Raw genomic sequence first — 17,822 nt, forward strand, 5'->3', positions numbered from 1 at the left:
ACTTTTAAGTGTGGGGAGGTCTCTGACCAATCGGCACTTTTGGGTGACAATTTCTAATCCCAACACTTTCGCATCTCATTTTTAGTTAAAATAATGAAATTTTCAAGAAATTTATCTATAGGGCACCCCAATTGAGTTGAAAAAAATAATTTTTCTTTTTAGAACTTGCTTGAACTATATATATATATATATTGTGGATCATGTTTTTGAGCTAAGAACACATAAGCATGTGAGTTTTGAGCCTAATTGTGTGGTTACATTATATAACTACTATTTTCCTTCTTGTATGTATTACTCTCTTTCTATGATTGTAATCTTTGATTTGTTTGATTCTTTATGTCCATTATTTTGTGTATGAATGCACTTATATGTGTAACCACCCTACCCCATAAGGCCTGTGATTTTTTTTTATTCTTTACAGCGTTCGCTGACACGCATAGGTTTATATATAAGTAGCATAGATAACGAATTAGAAGTAGAACACGTAGCGCAAAACTTTTCTTTTAGTGCTTCCAAGCGACGAACCTTTTTTCGATTCAATTATTCTATGGAATAAGTATTCCCTTGAACCATATTAGTTAGATAATTCAAAATTTTGAACCGGTTTGATTTTTCTTCTCCCAGTTCAACCAAACCATGTTTTCCTTAAATAACCCAGACCTAGAGAAACTCTGATTAAACTCATCTTCCCTTCTTCTCTCACAACCGAATGTGTTGTCCAAGACCATGGTTACCTCTTCATGTAATCAATACTGTGATGTGGTGTTGCAAGAGGAAGAGGCCACGAAGCCTTGTCACACCAGCTCACCTCTTCCCACCTTCTGTAGATATATATAGATGAGCCAAGTCTCTCAATTTTCTTGGAAACCACACGAAGAGAAGAAAGGAAGCAAGAGTGGCGGCCAAGAAGAAGGAAGAGGAAGACCCAGCAGAAATCATCATCATCTGCGTGCGTCACCACCAAGAAGAAGGAGAAGGGTCATCAAGAGAGCTGCTACCCGAAGCCAAAGAAGGAACTCTACCTCTTTCCTTTCTTGGTTTTCTTAGTGTTCCTCTTGTTGGGTAAGAACAAGTAACTTGTGTTCTGTTGATTTTTCCTAAATTAAAGATTCTACCCTTATTGAGCTCCAATTCTTTTAATTGGTAACCAAACCAATCAATTCAGCCTATCACAAGAGTAAGAACTCTTCTCTTGCTCCATATGCAACTCGGCCAATTAGCTCTATGAATTGACAAATCTCTTTAATTATGTTTGTTAGGGTTTTTTGATTTAATATAGCAAAGGACAGACTTTGGTTTGTGAAATTCTCGAAGAGAGGTAAGGGATAGTCTATACAAGATATGTTACTTGCAGCTGTGTATACTGCTTATGATTGATGGTTTATCATGTGTTTGTTTGTTGAAAAGTGTATAGTGAATTTTTGTTATGATAAAGATGCAGAAAAGTGAGTTTGAGTTATGAGTGGGCCTTTGCAACAAGGGGTAAATTAATGAATATAAACTCTTAGAGTTGTGTTGATTATGCTAGCAACTTTAGTTAGTCAAAAGAAAGGTAAAATTATGGTTTTAGATGAATCCTAAGCTTGAATATAGGATTTGGTATGTGAGGTTGTTGGAAATGCTTTGTGCAGAATTTCTGCAGAAATATGCATAATTGGCAGTAAAACGAATGATTTCTGGGAGCAGTCCAGACCTATTTTTTAGATGAGATTATTTTTCTGTAAAACTTTATTGTGTCTTGAACATGCCATAAAAATTTCAGAGAATTTGGCCAAGCGGTTTGAAAGATATGATTTTTTGAAGTTTAGGGGTTGCTGCAGATTTTTCTGGTTTTCTGGTTCTGCAGTACCAACTTTCAGATGCTATAACTTTTAATTTAAACAGAATTTTGAGTTGATTCCAAAAGGATTTTAAAGATCTATCAGTATATTTTAAGTGAGTACTAGATTTAGATAAGTCACTTGGAAAATTAGTTGTTTGCTAGAAACTATGAACTGGTTTATGAAAACAGGGCTGTGTTCCTAAGCTCATAACTTTTTCATGTGACATGATAATAATCTAAAATTTAGTTTTCTGAAAAGCTGAAAGAATCTTGTCTAAGTACATAAATTTTGAAAGGCAATGGATGAGAACTGGATTTTTAGTGAATTTAACAAATTTACTGCTCACTGCTGTTTTTCTGCAATGATAGCAGAATTTTAAAACATTTGTACAATTTTCAGTTATGGTCGGAATGCCCCAGAACCAAGTTTTATTTTCTAAACCCGTGATTTTACAATAACTAAAGGGATTAAAGAGAGTATAATGACCAATTAAGAATGTTTACCTGGTAAATAGTTAAGGAAAGTTTGAACGTTGTTAAAGCTGAGGGAACCCGTAAGGGTGGTTTTAGTGCTATTTTAGAGGAGATTATGTCCTAATTTCTATAAAAGTTCAAGGACTTAGTTTAATGAAGATGTGTAAGTTGCCCCTAAGAAAGGTTAAAGTTAAAGAAAATGATATTGAGAGATAAAGTGAAGAAAGAAAAATGAGGAACAAGGAATGAAATAAAAGTTGAGAATTATATTGAATGGGCCTTGTGCCGAACTGCTAATGTGAAAGTGCCCGCCTAATGGATAGCCTGAGATTGCTAATGCGGGAATGTTCGCCTAATTGATAGCACTGTTCCTTACTGTGATACACATTGAAATGTTATTATAATGAGACCTAATTGACACGGGTAACCGTGATGCCAAGGTGTCTAATTGACACAGTAAAGGGACCATACTCGGGGTTCACTCTGAGTAACGTCGGGTTGCGGGTAGATAACCGACGCATGAGCTCATGGCCTGCGCTAGGAACAGGCATGCATCATCTGGTTTGCGCATATGAACTTCTTGTGAATTATTTACTGCCATTTCTTTCTTGTTCATGCTACTTACTTGTTATAAATATGTTTGTGCCTTGAGTCTCTGTGTTTGTTCTTTTTCTGTTTCGCGACAACTTAGAGATAAAGACCCTAGGTTCCCCTTTTTCCTTACTGAGAACTCTAAGTTCTCACCCTTCTTTTCTTTCTTTTCCCCCTCCCCAGACGGGTCTGGCAGAGGAGCCCTGTGAGTTTCGTTCTAACCGCTGAGCTATGAGGATCCGGCGCGCGGCGAAGTCTTCATATGGAGCATGTTTTGGACCTCTTTCTTGCACAATGTTCGGAGATCACTCCAGAGTTAGTCGCAGTGGATCTTTCGATCCTGTTTGATGATCTTAGTATCACTTTCCCCTCACTTTTGTAGTACTTTTAGAGGGGTAGGACATCTTAGTAGTTCGGTTCCAGCTTAGGAAACCCGTGTGAGGGTTGGGACTGATTTCTTCTTTTGTATCTGTACATATAACTTGGTGTGATACTCGGCTTTGATGGATGACATGTATCCTTGAACTTAACTCATGTGTATATTATATATATGTTTATATATGTTATTTTCTGTTGCCTTGTATTTTCTTACACGACAACTCTGAAGAAACTAACCTTGCGAGCAACTAAACGCTATTCCACGAGTAGTAATCTGTTCACGATTAAACCGATAAAGGCTTTTATTGATATTAATTTATAAAAATTTGAGTCTAGAGCTAAGTAGGCCGCATGACGAGTAACACCTGGACATTTGGCATTGGTCATGACGTGTCGAAAGTTGGGGTGTTACAGTTGGTATCAGAGCAGTTCGTCCTTTGAGCCTTGGGATGGACTGTCTATGCTTTCTTGCATACTCTGAATCTTTTTATACTATGCAATTAGGATATTTTTGTAATATATTCTGCATGAAGGTCTGTGAACATCCATTGTAGTAATATTAATACTTGATTTTGATATATTAAGACTGATCACCTTAATATTGATTATTGGGTATTGATAGGACTCAAATGGTTGCGAATAGGCGAGGTCGCCCTCGAATGGGAGGAACAAGTGAGGGAAATTTCCCTGATGCAGCGGCTATTCTCGAATCTGTAAATGCTATGGCCGCTGCTGTACGTGAATCAGTAGCTTCTACTAACCGAGTAGCTGAACGTCTTGATCGTCAGAATGGAATTGAAAATAACCATGGGCCTAGACAAGAAAATGAAAATGGCGAAGAAGGTGAAGCTGGACTACGTAACCGGCCCATGACTCTAGCCACTTTCTTGAAGATAAATCCGCCTCAATTCCATGGGAACACTAGTGCTACACGAGCTGATGACTGGTTTAAAGAAATAGGACGAGCAATGCGAGCCCAACAAGTCCCTGAAGGACAGCGAGTGGAATTTGCTGCTTATATGTTGAGGAATGACGCGCAACATTGGTGGCAGGGAATACTCCAACTACTAGGAAGAGAAGCTATTGACATCTCCTGGGAGGAATTTTCAGTTGAATTTTATAAGAAGTATTTTCCTGAGTGTTCTCGCACCGCTAAGGAATTGGAGTTGCTTCAGTTGAAACAAGGAAACATGACAGTCAGTGAGTACACTCGCAAGTTTGAAGAGTTATGCCGGTTCTCGAACATTTGTCAAGGAGCACTAGCTGCATTCGAGAAATGGAAGTGCATCAAGTTCGAAGGAGGACTTAGAGAAGAACTGTTAGCTCATGTGGGCCCGATGGAAATACAGAATTTTGCAGAATTAGTTAACAAGAGCCAACTGACGGAGGAATGTGTAAAGAAGCTGGTGGCAGCACAAACTAAGCACAGAAACCTTCTAACAAGGGATTTCAATCGTAACCTCGCTCCTCAAGGAAGAAACTTCAAAGTAACTCGGCAGCCGGACTTAGGCAAACAATTGCAATCGACCCAACCAAGACTGATATGCACTGTGTGTGGAAGGAATCAAGGGGGAAAACCCTGCTTGCTGAAGTCTGGGGTTTGCTATAATTGCGGAAAGCCTGGACATATAGCCAAAGAATGCATTCGACGAAAGCCTGAATTTGGTTCCCCTGGACAGCAACAAGCAGGAAGGGTGTTTGTCTTGGATGCGGGAAATACTACCAAAACCGATCCCCACACTCGAGGTAACGAAATTTTGAGGACAAAATTTTTTTTTAGGAGGGTAGAATGTAACCACCCTACCCCATAAGGCCTGTGATTTTTTTTATTCTTTACAGCGTTCACTGACACGCATAGGTTTATATATAAGTAGCATAGATAACGAATTAGAATTAGAACATGTAGCGCAAAACTTTTCTTTTAGTGCTTCCAAGCGACGAACCTTTTTCCGATTCAATTATTCTATGGAATAAGTATTCCCTTGAACCATATTAGTTAGATAATTCAAATTTTTGAACAAGTTTGATTTCCCTTCTCCCGATTCAACCAAACCATGCTTTCCTTAAATAACCCAGACCTAGAGAAACTCTGATTAAACTCATCTTCTCTTCTTCTCTCACAACCGAACGTGTTGTCCAAGATCATGGTTACCTCTTCATGTAATCAATACTGTGATGTGGTGTTGCAAGAGGAAGAGGTCACGAAGCCTTGTCACATCAGCTCACCTCTTCCCACCTTCTGTAAATATATATAGATGAGCCAAGTCTCTCAATTTTCCTGAAAACCACACGAAGAGAAGAAAGGAAGCAAGAGTGGCGGCCAAGAAGAAGGAAGAGGAAGACCCAGCAGAAATCATCATCATCTGCGTGCGTCACCACCAAGAAGAAGGAGAAGGGTCATCAAGAGAGCTGCTACCCGAAGCCAAAGAAGGAACCCTACCTCTTTCCTTTCCTGGTTTTCCTAGTGTTCCTCTTGTTGGGTAAGAACCAGTAACTTGTGTTCTGTTGATTTTTCCTAAATTAAAGATTCTACCCTTATTGAGCTCCAATTCTTTTAATTGGTAACCAAACCAATCAATTCAGCCCATCACAAGAGTAAGAACTCTTCTCTTGCTCCATATGCAACTCGGCCAATTAGCTATATGAATTGACAAATCTCTTTAATTATGTTTGTTAGGGTTTTCTGATTTAATATAGCAAAGGACAGACTTTGGTTTGTGAAATTCTCGAAGAGAGGTAAGGGATAGTCTATACAAGATATGTTACTTGCAGCTGTGTATACTGCTTATGATTGATGGTTTATCATGTGTTTATTTGTTGAAAAGTGTATAGTGAATTTTTGTTATGATAAAGATGCAGAAAAGTGAGTTTGAGTTATGAGTGGGCCTTTGCAACAAGGGGTAAATTAATGAATATAAACTCTTAGAGCTGTGTTGATTATGCTAGCAACTTTAATTAGTCAAAAGAAAGGTAAAATTATGGTTTTAGATGAATTCTAGGCATGAATATAGGATTTGGTATGTGAGGTTGTTGGAAATGCTTTGTGCAGAATTTCTGCAGAAATATGCATAATTGGCAGTAAAACGAATGATTTTCTGGGAGTAGTACAAACCTAATTTTTAGATGAAATTATTTTTTTGTAAAACTTTAGTGTGTCTTGAACATGCCATAAAAATTTCAGAGAATTTGGCCAAGCGGTTTGGAAGATATGATTTTTTGAAGTTTAGTGGTTGCTGCAGATTTTTCTGGTTTTCTGGTTCTGCAGTACCAACTTTCAGATGCTATAACTTTTAATTTAAACAGAATTTTGAGTTGATTCCAAAAGGATTTTAAAGATCTATCAGTCTATTTTAAGTGAGTACAAATTTCATGTTCATATCTATTTTTTAGACTTTGATAAGTCACTTGGAAAATCAGTTGTTTGCTGGAAACTCTGAACTGGTTTATGAAAACAGGGCTGTGTTCCTAAGCTCATAACTTTTTCATGTGACATGATAATAATCTAAAATTTGGTTTTCTGGAAAGATGAAAGAGTCTTGTCTAATTAAAGAGAATTGGATGAGAACTGGATTTTTAGTGAATTTAACAAATTTACTGCTCACTGCTGTTTTTCTGCAATGATAGCAGAATTTTAAAACATTTGTACAATTTTCAGTTATGGTCGGAATGCCCCAGAACCAAGTTTTATTTTCTAAACCCGTGATTTTACAATAACTAAAGGGATTAAAGAGAATATAATGACCAATTAAGAATGTTTACCTGGTAAATAGTTAAGGAAAGTTTGAACGTTGTTAAAGCTGAGGGAACCCGTAAGGGTGGTTTTAGTGCTATTTTAGAGGAGATTATGTCCGAATTTCTATAAAAGTTCAAGGACTTAGTTTAATGAAGATGTGTAAGTTGCCCCTAAGAAAGGTTAAAGTTAAAGAAAATGATATTGAGAGATAAAGTGAAGAAAGAAAAATGAGGAACAAGGAATGAAATAAAAGTTGAGAATTATATTGAATGGGCCTTGTGTCGAACTGCTAATGCGAAAGTGCCCGCCTAATAGATAGCCTGAGATTGCTAATGCGGGAATGTTCGCCTAATTGATAGCACTGTTCCTTACTGTGATACACATTGAAATGTTATTATAATGAGGCCTAATTGACACGGGTAACCGTGATGCCAAGGTGTCTAATTGACAAAGTAACGGGACCATACTCGGGGTTCACTCTGAGTAACGTTAGGTTGCGGGTAGACAACTGACGCATGATCTCATGGCCTGCGCTAGGAATAGGCATGCATCATCTTGTTTACGCATATGAACTTCTTGTGAATTATTTACTGCCATTTCTTTCTTGTTCATGCTACTTGTTATAAATATGTTTGTGCCTTGAGTCTCTGTGTTTGTTCTTTTTCTGTTTCGCGATAACTTAGAGATAAAGACCCTAGGTTCCCCTTTTTCCTTACTGAGAACTCTAGGTTCTCACCCTTCTTTTCTTTCTTTTCCCCCTCCCCAAACGGATCCGGCAGAGGAGCTCTGTGAGTTTTGTTCTAACCGCTGAGCTATGAGGATCCGGCGCGCGGCGGAGTCTTCATATGGAGCATGTTTTGGACCTCTTTCTTGCACAATGTTCGGAGATCACTCCAGAGTTAGTCGCAGTGGATCTTTCGCTCCTGTTTGATGATCTTAGTATCACTTTCCCCTCACTTTTGTAGTACTTTTAGAGGAGTAGGACGTCTTAGTAGTTCGGTTCCAGCTTAGGAAACCCGTGTGAGGGTTGGGATTGATTTCTTCTTTTGTATCTGTACATATAACTTGGTGTGATACTCGGCTTTGATGGATGACACGTATCCTTGAACTTAACTCATGTGTATATTATATATATGTTTATATATGTTATTTTCTGTTGCCTTGTGTTTTCTTACACGACAACTCTGAAGAAACTAACCTTGCGAGCAACTAAACGCTATTCCACGAGTAGTAATCTGTTCACGATTAAACGATAAAGGCTTTTATTGATATTAATTTATAAAAATCTGAGTCTAGAGCTAAGTAGGCCGCACGACGAGTAACACCTGGACATTTGGCATTGGTCATGACTTGTCGAAAGTTGGGGTGTTACAATATGATTGAGGCCATTGTTTCAATTAGCTCACTTACCCAAATAGCCTTACCTTTTATCTTCCATTGTTACCCAACTTTGAGCCTATGCTAAACCCATTTGTTCTTAATTTTAGCATATTACAAGCCTTAAAGGAGAAAACTAATAAATGTCCTTAATTTGGATCTTTAATTAGCTTAGGCTAGTGAGAGTGTTTATTAGTTAATTGTGGGAGAGTTGGGAACATTGGTTGGGATAAAAGAGTATTTTTGTATTTTTATTGAAAATATTGGGAATTAAGTACATATTGATGCATTGAATGTTAAACCATATGCATTGATACTCTTGTATATATTTTAGTTGAAAAAAAATTTAGAAAAATAAAAGGGAAAAAATATATAAAAAGAAAAAAATAGAAAAATAAAAAGAAAGAAAAAGAAAAGTAATAAAAAGGGGGCAAAATACCCCAAAGTGAAGTTCAATAATAATCAATGCATATGTGTAGTGATCAAAAGAGAATGCATGAGTGTGTGAAAAAGTGAGAATTATGGGTAGTTAGGTTTGTTTAGAATTGTATATGTTGTTATATAGGTTGGGTGGGAAGTTGAAGTTAATCAAAGATTCAAATTTCTAATCCACTTGACCAAATACAATCCTACCTTGACCCTAGCCCCATTATAACCTATGGGAAAGTCCTCATGATATTTGTAAGCATGCATGAAATAATTGTTGATTGTTAGATGAAAAATAAATCTTAGAAAGCATGATTAAGGGAGAATTGATTGAAGCAACCTTATACACTTGAGCGACTAGAGCGGATACACATCCGGTGAGGGTTCGATTGCTCAATTACATGTTTTTACCTATGATCATTTCTTTTCTTGCAAGTTTGTAAAATCTTTTTAATAACTCAGTTCAATTGTGGGTTTGATTTGAGTGCTCTTGCTTTAGCCATTGTACTTATATATGTATTCTTGGAAATTGATTTATTTTGACCAAATTGTTGCATTCACGTAGATAGATTACATGTAGATAGATTGCATATAGATAGTTTGCATTGAATAAATGTAGATACCCTTTGTTTCTTTCTTGAGTTTAGCATGAGGACATGCTTATTTTAAGTGTGGGGAGGTTTGATAAACCCCAATTTTGTGGTTTATCTTGTACTTAATTTAGAGGATTTTATCAACTTATCTCACATTTATTCAATGAAATAGCATGGTTTTGTGAATATCTCCTAATTTGTGCTTAAGAGTAAAAATATGCTTTTTAGGCCTTAAAATAGCTAAATTTAATTCACCTTAATTCCATTCGATGCCTTGATATGTTTGTTGAGTGATTTTAGATTCATAAGGCAAGTATTAGATGGAAGAGGTGAAGAAAAAAGCATGCAAAGTGGAGAATTCATGAAGAAATGAGCATTTGGAGAAATCAAGGCCACGCGCACGCATCACCCACGCGTACGCGTGAGGAGGAATTTTCGCCAGCGACGCGTACGCGTTGTCCACGCGCACGCGTGACGAGAGGCACGTGACTCACTTAAAGTGAAATCAATGGGGGCGATTTCTGAGCTTTCTAGACCCAAATCCAACTCGTTTCTAAGACTATTTCATGCAGAATTGAAGATTGGACAAAGGATGAGCACTTAGTTTTAGGTTAGCATCATGTAGGCTAGTTTTCTAGAGAGAGAAGCTCCCTCTTCCCTCTAGAATTAGGGTTCTTAGGTTAATTTTTCATCTTAAATCTAGGTTTAATTTCTTGTTCTCATCTAGTTTTCTTTACAATTTCTTATTCTTGCATCTTTATTCTTCTTAGTTCTTTTGTTAATTTCTCCTTTTATGCCTCTTTTTATGTTGATGAACTCTTGTTAATTTCCATTATCTTTAATGCAATTTTGAGGTATTTCATGTTTAATGTGCTTTTCTTAGTTGTTATTGTTAATTTCTTGCATTGGGTAGTAGTAGATTTGATTATTCTTGCAATTTACCATGCTTTCCTTTTGTGCCTTCCAAGTGTTTAACAAAATGCTTGGTTGGATGTTAGAGTAGCTTTTTTGAGCATTCTTGGCTTGAAAAGCGAAATTAAGCAATCTTGAGTCATTAAGACCCAATTTAGATTGGTGATCTAGAGTTGTTAGTTAATATTGTTTCCATTGACTCTAATTTCTTGCTAATTCAATTAGTAAGATGATTAGGACTTTTGGATTGAGATTGACTAGTCTTATTTGACCTTCTCTCATATGAAGATAACCTTGTACTTTCTTCCATTGTTGGAGATGACTTAATAGGATTAGCTCTTGTTAATCATTGCATGATAATTAATGACTAGGATAGAAAGTCTATACCCTCAATCCTTGCCATGAATGTCTCTCTTTATTACTTGCTTCCTTTAGTTGCTTGCTTTACTTTTGTTGCATTTTTAATTTCTTGTTTTACCAACCTACCCATTGGATACCATAACCAATAATGTGCACACCTTACTGCAATTCCTTTGAGAGACGACCCGAGGTTTAAATACTTCGGTTACTTTTATTGGGTTGGACTTGTGACAAATAAAAATCTAAACTTTGATTTGAGGATCGATTATCGGTTTGGGCTATGCTCACATTGAAATTAATTTGTTAAATTTCGAACCGGTATAAATCTACTCATCAGTTCTCTTGGTACAAGACCCACACTAACTCTATGTTCTTGATCTTCAATTTCTTCTCCAATGTTTGATGCCTTTCGATTTTGTCCTCGGTGGTTAAGGTGTGGTGTTTTTTGTTTCTGGACTTGGATTTCTTCAATTCACTCTATTAAAGTTTGATTATTTTAGATTGGTAAAGTGAAGTTTTATGTGATGTGTAGAGCTTGGGGGTGACTGTTGAAAAATTACCTTAATTTGAAATTCTTGTGGATTTATTTTGTGGTTGTTGCTGTTGTTGAATTGTTGCACAAAGAAAAAGGGTTCAAGTGGAAAGAAAAGGGTTGGGATAGTGGGTGGTGATAGTGATTTAGAATGATGAATTGGTAATAGAGAGAAAGAAGGTGTGCTGGTTATGGTGGCAGTAGTGATGGTTATAAGGAAAGGGAGAAAGAGATGTGTAGCAACAGTGATGATGATGCAGAGGTTAGTGGTGAGAGTAGGGAGGATTTTTCTATTTTTATTTATGGGTAAAATTGTCCAAAAAATATTGTTTATGGACAAAAGGATGATTTTATAATATTTTGTAATGTTGAGGATGATTTTAATAACAAAAAAAGGTCGGGGGCGATTTTGATTTTGACCTAAGACGTTAGGGACGAAAAAAGTACTTAACCCTAAAATTTATTTATGCAACAAAAATAAAGTTGTTTTATTGAAAATATGCTTACATAATATTTTGGTGCCTTATCTGCTATAATGTTCTTCTTAGCAGCTATCTTCTTTGTCATTTTGCCTGTAAGAAATAAAAAAGATGAATCACACTGAATCTAACCCATAATAACAGCTGAAACTTGCAAATGATCACACCAGAAAACTCATCAACATGGCTTAAATTACATAAAAAATAATACAACTACATAGATACTCTAAATCCAAACCTATGACAAGAATCACACTAAATCCAAATCAAAATAACATCAAAACTTGCAAATGATGACAGCAGAAGACTCATCAACATGGCTTAAATCACATAATACACACTAAAACTACATAGAGACTCCAAATCCAAGCTTGTGACAAGAATCACACCAAATCTAAATCAAAATAACACCCAAACTTGCAAATGATGACAGTAGAAAACTCATCAACATGGCTTAAATCACATAAGAAATACTAAAACTAAATAGAAGCAGAAACACACAATTTAGAATCAAGTTACCTTCAATAATGCTTCGTCTTTTTGTTCAGTGTTATAGTTGATGATTTGAAACCTAGCACAGAGAGCTTCGCTGAGAGTTTTTTCGTTCGGTATTGTTGTTGATGATTCTAAACCTAGCAGAGAGCTTCACTGAGAGATTTTGAGTGTTGTTTGAATTTCAATGTTAAAATGAGGATTTTGAAATGTTCTTTTGTGTCAAAGAGCGCGTATCGCAAACGTCGAGTGTGTTGGAGAGTGAAAGTGTGTTCGCACGCGCTGGGTAATGAAGATGATTTTTGTTGGACTTGGGCCAACTTGTTTGGACTTGGCTGTCAAAAAGATTTGTATGTGTAGCATTGCTGCAAAAAAAAAAAAAGAGTCTGGTAAAAGTTAAGGAATAAAAGCAAGAAAGTGATTAAAAAAAAGGTAATGGTTGTAAGGGTAGAAATAGGCCAGGTCAAATTAGGCTTTACCCTTGACAGGCTAGACCTGTATTGTATTAAACTAGCTTGAGCTTAGCCTATTATAGACTGTTTTTAAATATTAACTCTGACCTATTATTAAGTTTGGCCTAGCCTGAAATCTAACAAAAAGCTTGATATATATAAGTTTTTACTAAAGTAAAAAATATTTAAAAGTAACTTTTCTTTTAAAAAATTATTTATATGCAATATACTAAATTCAATATTTATAATAATATCTAAACTTTTAAAGTATTTAAAATATTTTAAACTTTACGAATTCATTAATCAAGTACTCTAATTGGGTCGATTACCTCTTCGGTCCTGAACTTTTGATAATATACTTAAGACTTGAAATTGGAAGCTTAAGGTATTGTGATTCTTGATTTATAAATTGATTCTTGGTTAATTGAAAACATGATATTTGAGGTAAAAATGTTAAAAATTTGAGTTTGAGAATTTGTGGTATAAAATTGAAAGAGAGGATTTGTTGAGGGATTAGTTACATGAAATAGAATGAAGAAAGACATAAGAAGCAGAATTTGCATAATTCTATAGATTTATGACATTTTAGCAAGACCATAACATGACCCTTAGAGGCTTCTTTTTGGCAAGGCTTATCTCTTTAAGAAGTTTAGAGCGACTAGTTTGTGCTTTTGAAGAACATATGCTATATGATTTTTTAATAAATTGTTGCCAATTTTGGAAGTTAGAACATTAGAAGGGAGGATGCAGGGGAGTGGGCAGGGATTTAACCTTGATATGCAATAGAGCCTTATGAATGTGTATGAGATATTCTTCTATTTAAGCGAAAAATCTTGTACACACAAAGCTCTGCGTGCACATAAAGGAGTTGCGTATGCGTGGGGAATAATAGTGAAAAAAGTTCCATGTGTGTAGGAATGGCTACATACGTGAAAGGTTATTGGGAGGCCAACACTTTGCGTACGCAGAAGCAGGTTACTTTGGTGATCCTAGGGGACCTTAAAACCATCCTCCCGAGTCTAGAAAATTAAAATCGCTTTGAGAGGATTTAATTCGACAAGTTGTATATAATGATGGCTCATGTCAAATCCTGACGAATGGTTATTGAGAATGAATTGTGAAAAGGTAATTGATGTGCGGAAAATGATCCGACACAAAACTCACCGGCAAGTGTACCGGGTCGCATCAAGTAATAAAACTCACGGGAGTGAGGTCGATCCCACAAGGATTAAAGGATTGAGCAACTTTAGTTTAGTGGTTGAATTAGTCAAGCAAACAAGTGTTGATTGTGTGAAATTGTGTTGACAGGAATTAAATTGCATAGAATGTAAAGGGGAGTGGGTGATTTGCAGGAAATTAAAGGGAACAAAAAGAAAAAGAGCTGAATCTTAAAGTGCAAGTAATGTAAATTGCAGAAACTTAAAGTGCAAGAAATATAAATGACTTGAAAAATAAAAAGGGAATGGGAATTGGATCTGCAGGAATTAAACAGGGAAAAGCAAAACTTAACAGAGTGAAGAGTAGTTGATGTAATTAGTTGAACCGGATCTCAAAACTAAAAGGAAAATAAACTTGGTGTAGTAATTAAACAAGGAAATTAAAATGGAAACCAATAGATCTCAGGACCCAAGAGACTAGATAACTAAGTCTAGATCTCAATGCCTTCTTAGATCCAAATTTAGAGAGCAAATGCCAAATTAAAGAAGAGAGCAATGTAGAAATGTAAATTCAAGTTCAATTTTCCAGAAGCTGCAGTAAGAAAAACAGAGAGATCTCAAGGTGAGATTGAGACAGAAATTCCTCAATTCTTCAACACCCAAGGCTCAAGACAAGTGTAGATGAAATTGAAAAACAAGAAAACTAAGAGGAAGAGAATTCAATTCTCCTTCCCCAAGACTCAGAGTCTCCAAACAGCTCAAAACCCAAAAGCTCTCTACTGTGAATACTATGAAAATTCTTAAAGAAAACTCTCAAAAGAAAAGCTCCCTTAAAACTTCAAATCCTAAGCTATTTATACACTTTCTTCAAATGATCATTAAGCCTTGAATTGGGCCTTTAGTCTTGATGGAATTGGGTTGATAATAGCCTCTGTTGATTGTTCTTGGTGTTGGGAAGAAATCCATTTGTGAACCGGGCCATGAACCATTCACGTTTGAGTCAACGTTTGAGGCAAACGTTGACTCAAACGTCCCTTGTGTGAGGCATTATGCAGATAGCCCATTTGCTGTCATCCACGTTTAAGCCAACGTTTGAGGTCAAACGTGAGCTCAAACGTGGGTCTTCCCAGGCTCCCTTTTTGGCCAACGTTTGGCCCAACGTTTGAGGCAAACGTTGGCGCAAACGTAGCTCATCTAACCCATCAATCAAGGGTGCTCTTCCATGCTCTTTCTTGCCAAAATGTAGCCAACGTTTGACCTCACGTTTGAGGCAAACGTTGGCTCAAACGTTGCTGTGCCCAGGAGTGCTATTTCTCTTCTTTTTGGCGCCAACATTTGACCTCACGTTTGAGGCAAACGTTGGCGCAAACGTTGGCTCCTTCCCCTATTTCTTCTTCAGCCAACGTTTGCCTCAACATTTGAGGCAAACGTTGGCGCAAACGTTGGCGACATCCAGGGGTGTTCTTCAGCTGCTTCTCACGTTTGAGTTAACGTTTGAGGCAAACGTCAGCTCAAACGTTGATCCCTCTTTTCAAGCCCATTCTTGCAACCTTCTTCCAAGCTTTATTCCACCTATCATCAATCAACAATTGTATCAAAGCTATGCCATAATCATGAGAGTTGTTCTTCTTCTTGTCACATGAGCAATTATGGCACAAAAACTCATGAAAATGCATCAATTTATCCCTGGTTGATTGAATCAAAGGAAACATGAAATTCAACCCAATTGACTTACTTATGGCTTAAGAAAGTGCATAAAACTAAATGAAAACAAAGGAAAAAGACTAGTGAAACTAGGCTAAGATGACTTGTCATCAGTAATTATGAGTATGAGATAATTTATATGATATTTATGATGAGGTTCAATGTCACATTATGATGGTAATTGAAATAATATTGAAGATGATGGTTTTGTATGACAACATAATGATGAATGAGATAATGAGGTCTGATACTAAATTTTGTTATATGGTGATTTTGATATAAGTATATTGATGAGAAATTTCGATATTAATTCGATTGGTCATATGTGATTTTCTTTTTTATTACAAGGTGTTTGGACACATAATCTTAGGATATTTTTTTTCTAAGAAAAGGTGATAAGACACTTTTCTTCTAAGACAGACTTTTAAAAAGGTTGAAATGATGTTGGGATTTAGAAAATACCCTATGCTATGATTTGGTGTTTAAGAATCCTAATGGCAATGTGTTAAATAAAGTATGTGAGCCTTTAAGTGATTAAAATCTAAGGTATGAAACTAGGATGCCTACAATTTCATATTTTATCATTTAACTTCAGTCCATTTTCTTTATCTTGCTGGTAACTTTTATATTTTTTCTTGCGATTATTTCATATTTTTTAGATGCAAATTGTAGTGCACTATGTTGACAGGTGTAGCCAGTATTAACAGAGCGATAATTGACTTTTGATTCTTTTACTAATAAGCAAGACTTTTATGTGTCTCAATAAAATTAGAGAAATACTAGGTGTAAGCGTTTTTCAGCCAAATCTAAAATCATAGAAGAACCTCTTCATTTTTCCTCCTTTTTTTCTTCTATCTTTTCTTTTCTTTTCTCTTCAATTATCCTTTTTGAATCCTTTCCTTCCCTTTTAATCTCCTATCCCTCGTACCCAAAGTCTTTTATTTCTTTCTCTGAAATTCTCCTCTCTTTTCAATTTTTTGTTTTGTTATTTTCAAATCTATTAATATATAATTGAGGATGAATTATTCTACTTAGTTAAATGAACAAATAAATTAAATAAGATTATTCAAATGAATTAGCTCATTCAAATCACTTGAACGAATCCTCGCTGTGTCTACCCTCTCACTCTCCACCTTATCTCACCATTCGCTCCTCCCTCACTCATTCTCGATTTGGAAGCTTAAAGAGAACAAGGCGAGAGTGTGGGGCGGGTTGTTTCTAGTAGAACAGAGGATTCTTTCCAGGGATCTTTTAGACACGGTCTCAAAGTTTCCTTTCAGGATAGGGTGGTTGGATCGGTTGAGGTTAAGGCTTTCGACGTATCTACTAATTTGAAAGCCGATTTCATGGAGGTTGTCATTGGCAAGCAAGGGAATGTAATTTCTCCAAAGGTGATTTTCACTAAGGAAGCTAAAGATATGCTTTCTGCACCTTATATGGATGCCATAGTTATCAAGGTGTTGGGGAAGCACTTCAGTTACACGACCTTGGTTCATAAGCTGAAGGGGGTTTGGAAACTCAGGGGTGGTTATAAAGTCTTGGATGTGAGGTTTGATTATTTTTTGGTTAAATTTGATCTTGAGGAAGATAGGAAAAAGGTTCTGTTGGGTGGTCCTTGGATGATTTTAGGCGATTATGTTGCCGTAAAACCATTGTCACTAGATTTCAAACCTTGTGAATAATCTTTTGGTACAAAAATGGTATGGATATGGATATCAGGTCTCAGCATTTGGTATTATCAAGAAAGAGAAATGTTGAGATTTGCCTCTGCCGTTGGAAGCCAAATAAGGTTGATATGGCTACTAAATCGGTGAAACGCAAAAAATATGCTCGAGCTTGTATTCAAGTGGACCTTGGGTTGCTAGTGGTGAGGAGAGTTATCATTGATGATTATGAATATAATGTAAAGTATGAGTGTTTACAACTTATTCGTGATAAATGTAGTTGCTTCAGTCACATCTCTACGGAGTGCAACATGGCTTTTCATGGCATTGAAACTGAGACGGCAGAAGAAAAGGGTTGTTCGAAGAATATTGTGACGAATCAAGTTGGTCAGGAGCCAGTTAATTAAAAATGAAATTTTTTGCATTTGAATTTGGAAAGAATTCCATGAATGCAATTTCAGTTATGAAACATGCAAATTCTGCGGCGGATACATTGTATGGAGTTAATATGGAGAATAATTAAGAAAGGGATGAGGAAGGATAGACCTAGGTGACTAGGAAAGGTAAAGGAAAAATGGGCCTTGATGGTAAAGCCCAACAAAAATCCAAAGGTAAACAACATTTATCTAAGCTAAAAAAAAGAGCCGAGGAAAAAGGAAAAGGTCCAGCTATGACA

General features: G+C 36.3%; 2 protein-coding genes across 2 annotated transcripts; both read left to right on the top strand.

Annotated features, from left to right (window-relative positions):
• Positions 1-3,894: 3,894 nt before the first annotated feature.
• On the top strand, positions 3,895-7,790 carry LOC148550664 (uncharacterized). The gene is made up of 2 exons (XM_088493633.1): positions 3,895-5,011; positions 7,765-7,790. Exons 1-2 carry the CDS (start codon positions 3,895-3,897, stop codon positions 7,788-7,790), a joined length of 1,143 nt encoding a protein of 380 aa, XP_088349759.1.
• Positions 7,791-16,828: 9,038 nt separating this feature from the next.
• On the top strand, positions 16,829-17,553 carry LOC148550665 (uncharacterized). Its single transcript, XM_088494575.1, has 2 exons — positions 16,829-17,031; positions 17,202-17,553. Exons 1-2 carry the CDS (start codon positions 16,829-16,831, stop codon positions 17,551-17,553), a joined length of 555 nt encoding a protein of 184 aa, XP_088350701.1.
• Positions 17,554-17,822: the final 269 nt, after the last annotated feature.

Source organism: Arachis ipaensis, chromosome B7 (genome assembly GCF_059453495.1).
Source record: "Arachis ipaensis isolate K30076 ecotype BB chromosome B7, ASM5945349v1, whole genome shotgun sequence".
Taxonomy (NCBI): Eukaryota; Viridiplantae; Streptophyta; class Magnoliopsida; order Fabales; family Fabaceae; genus Arachis; species Arachis ipaensis.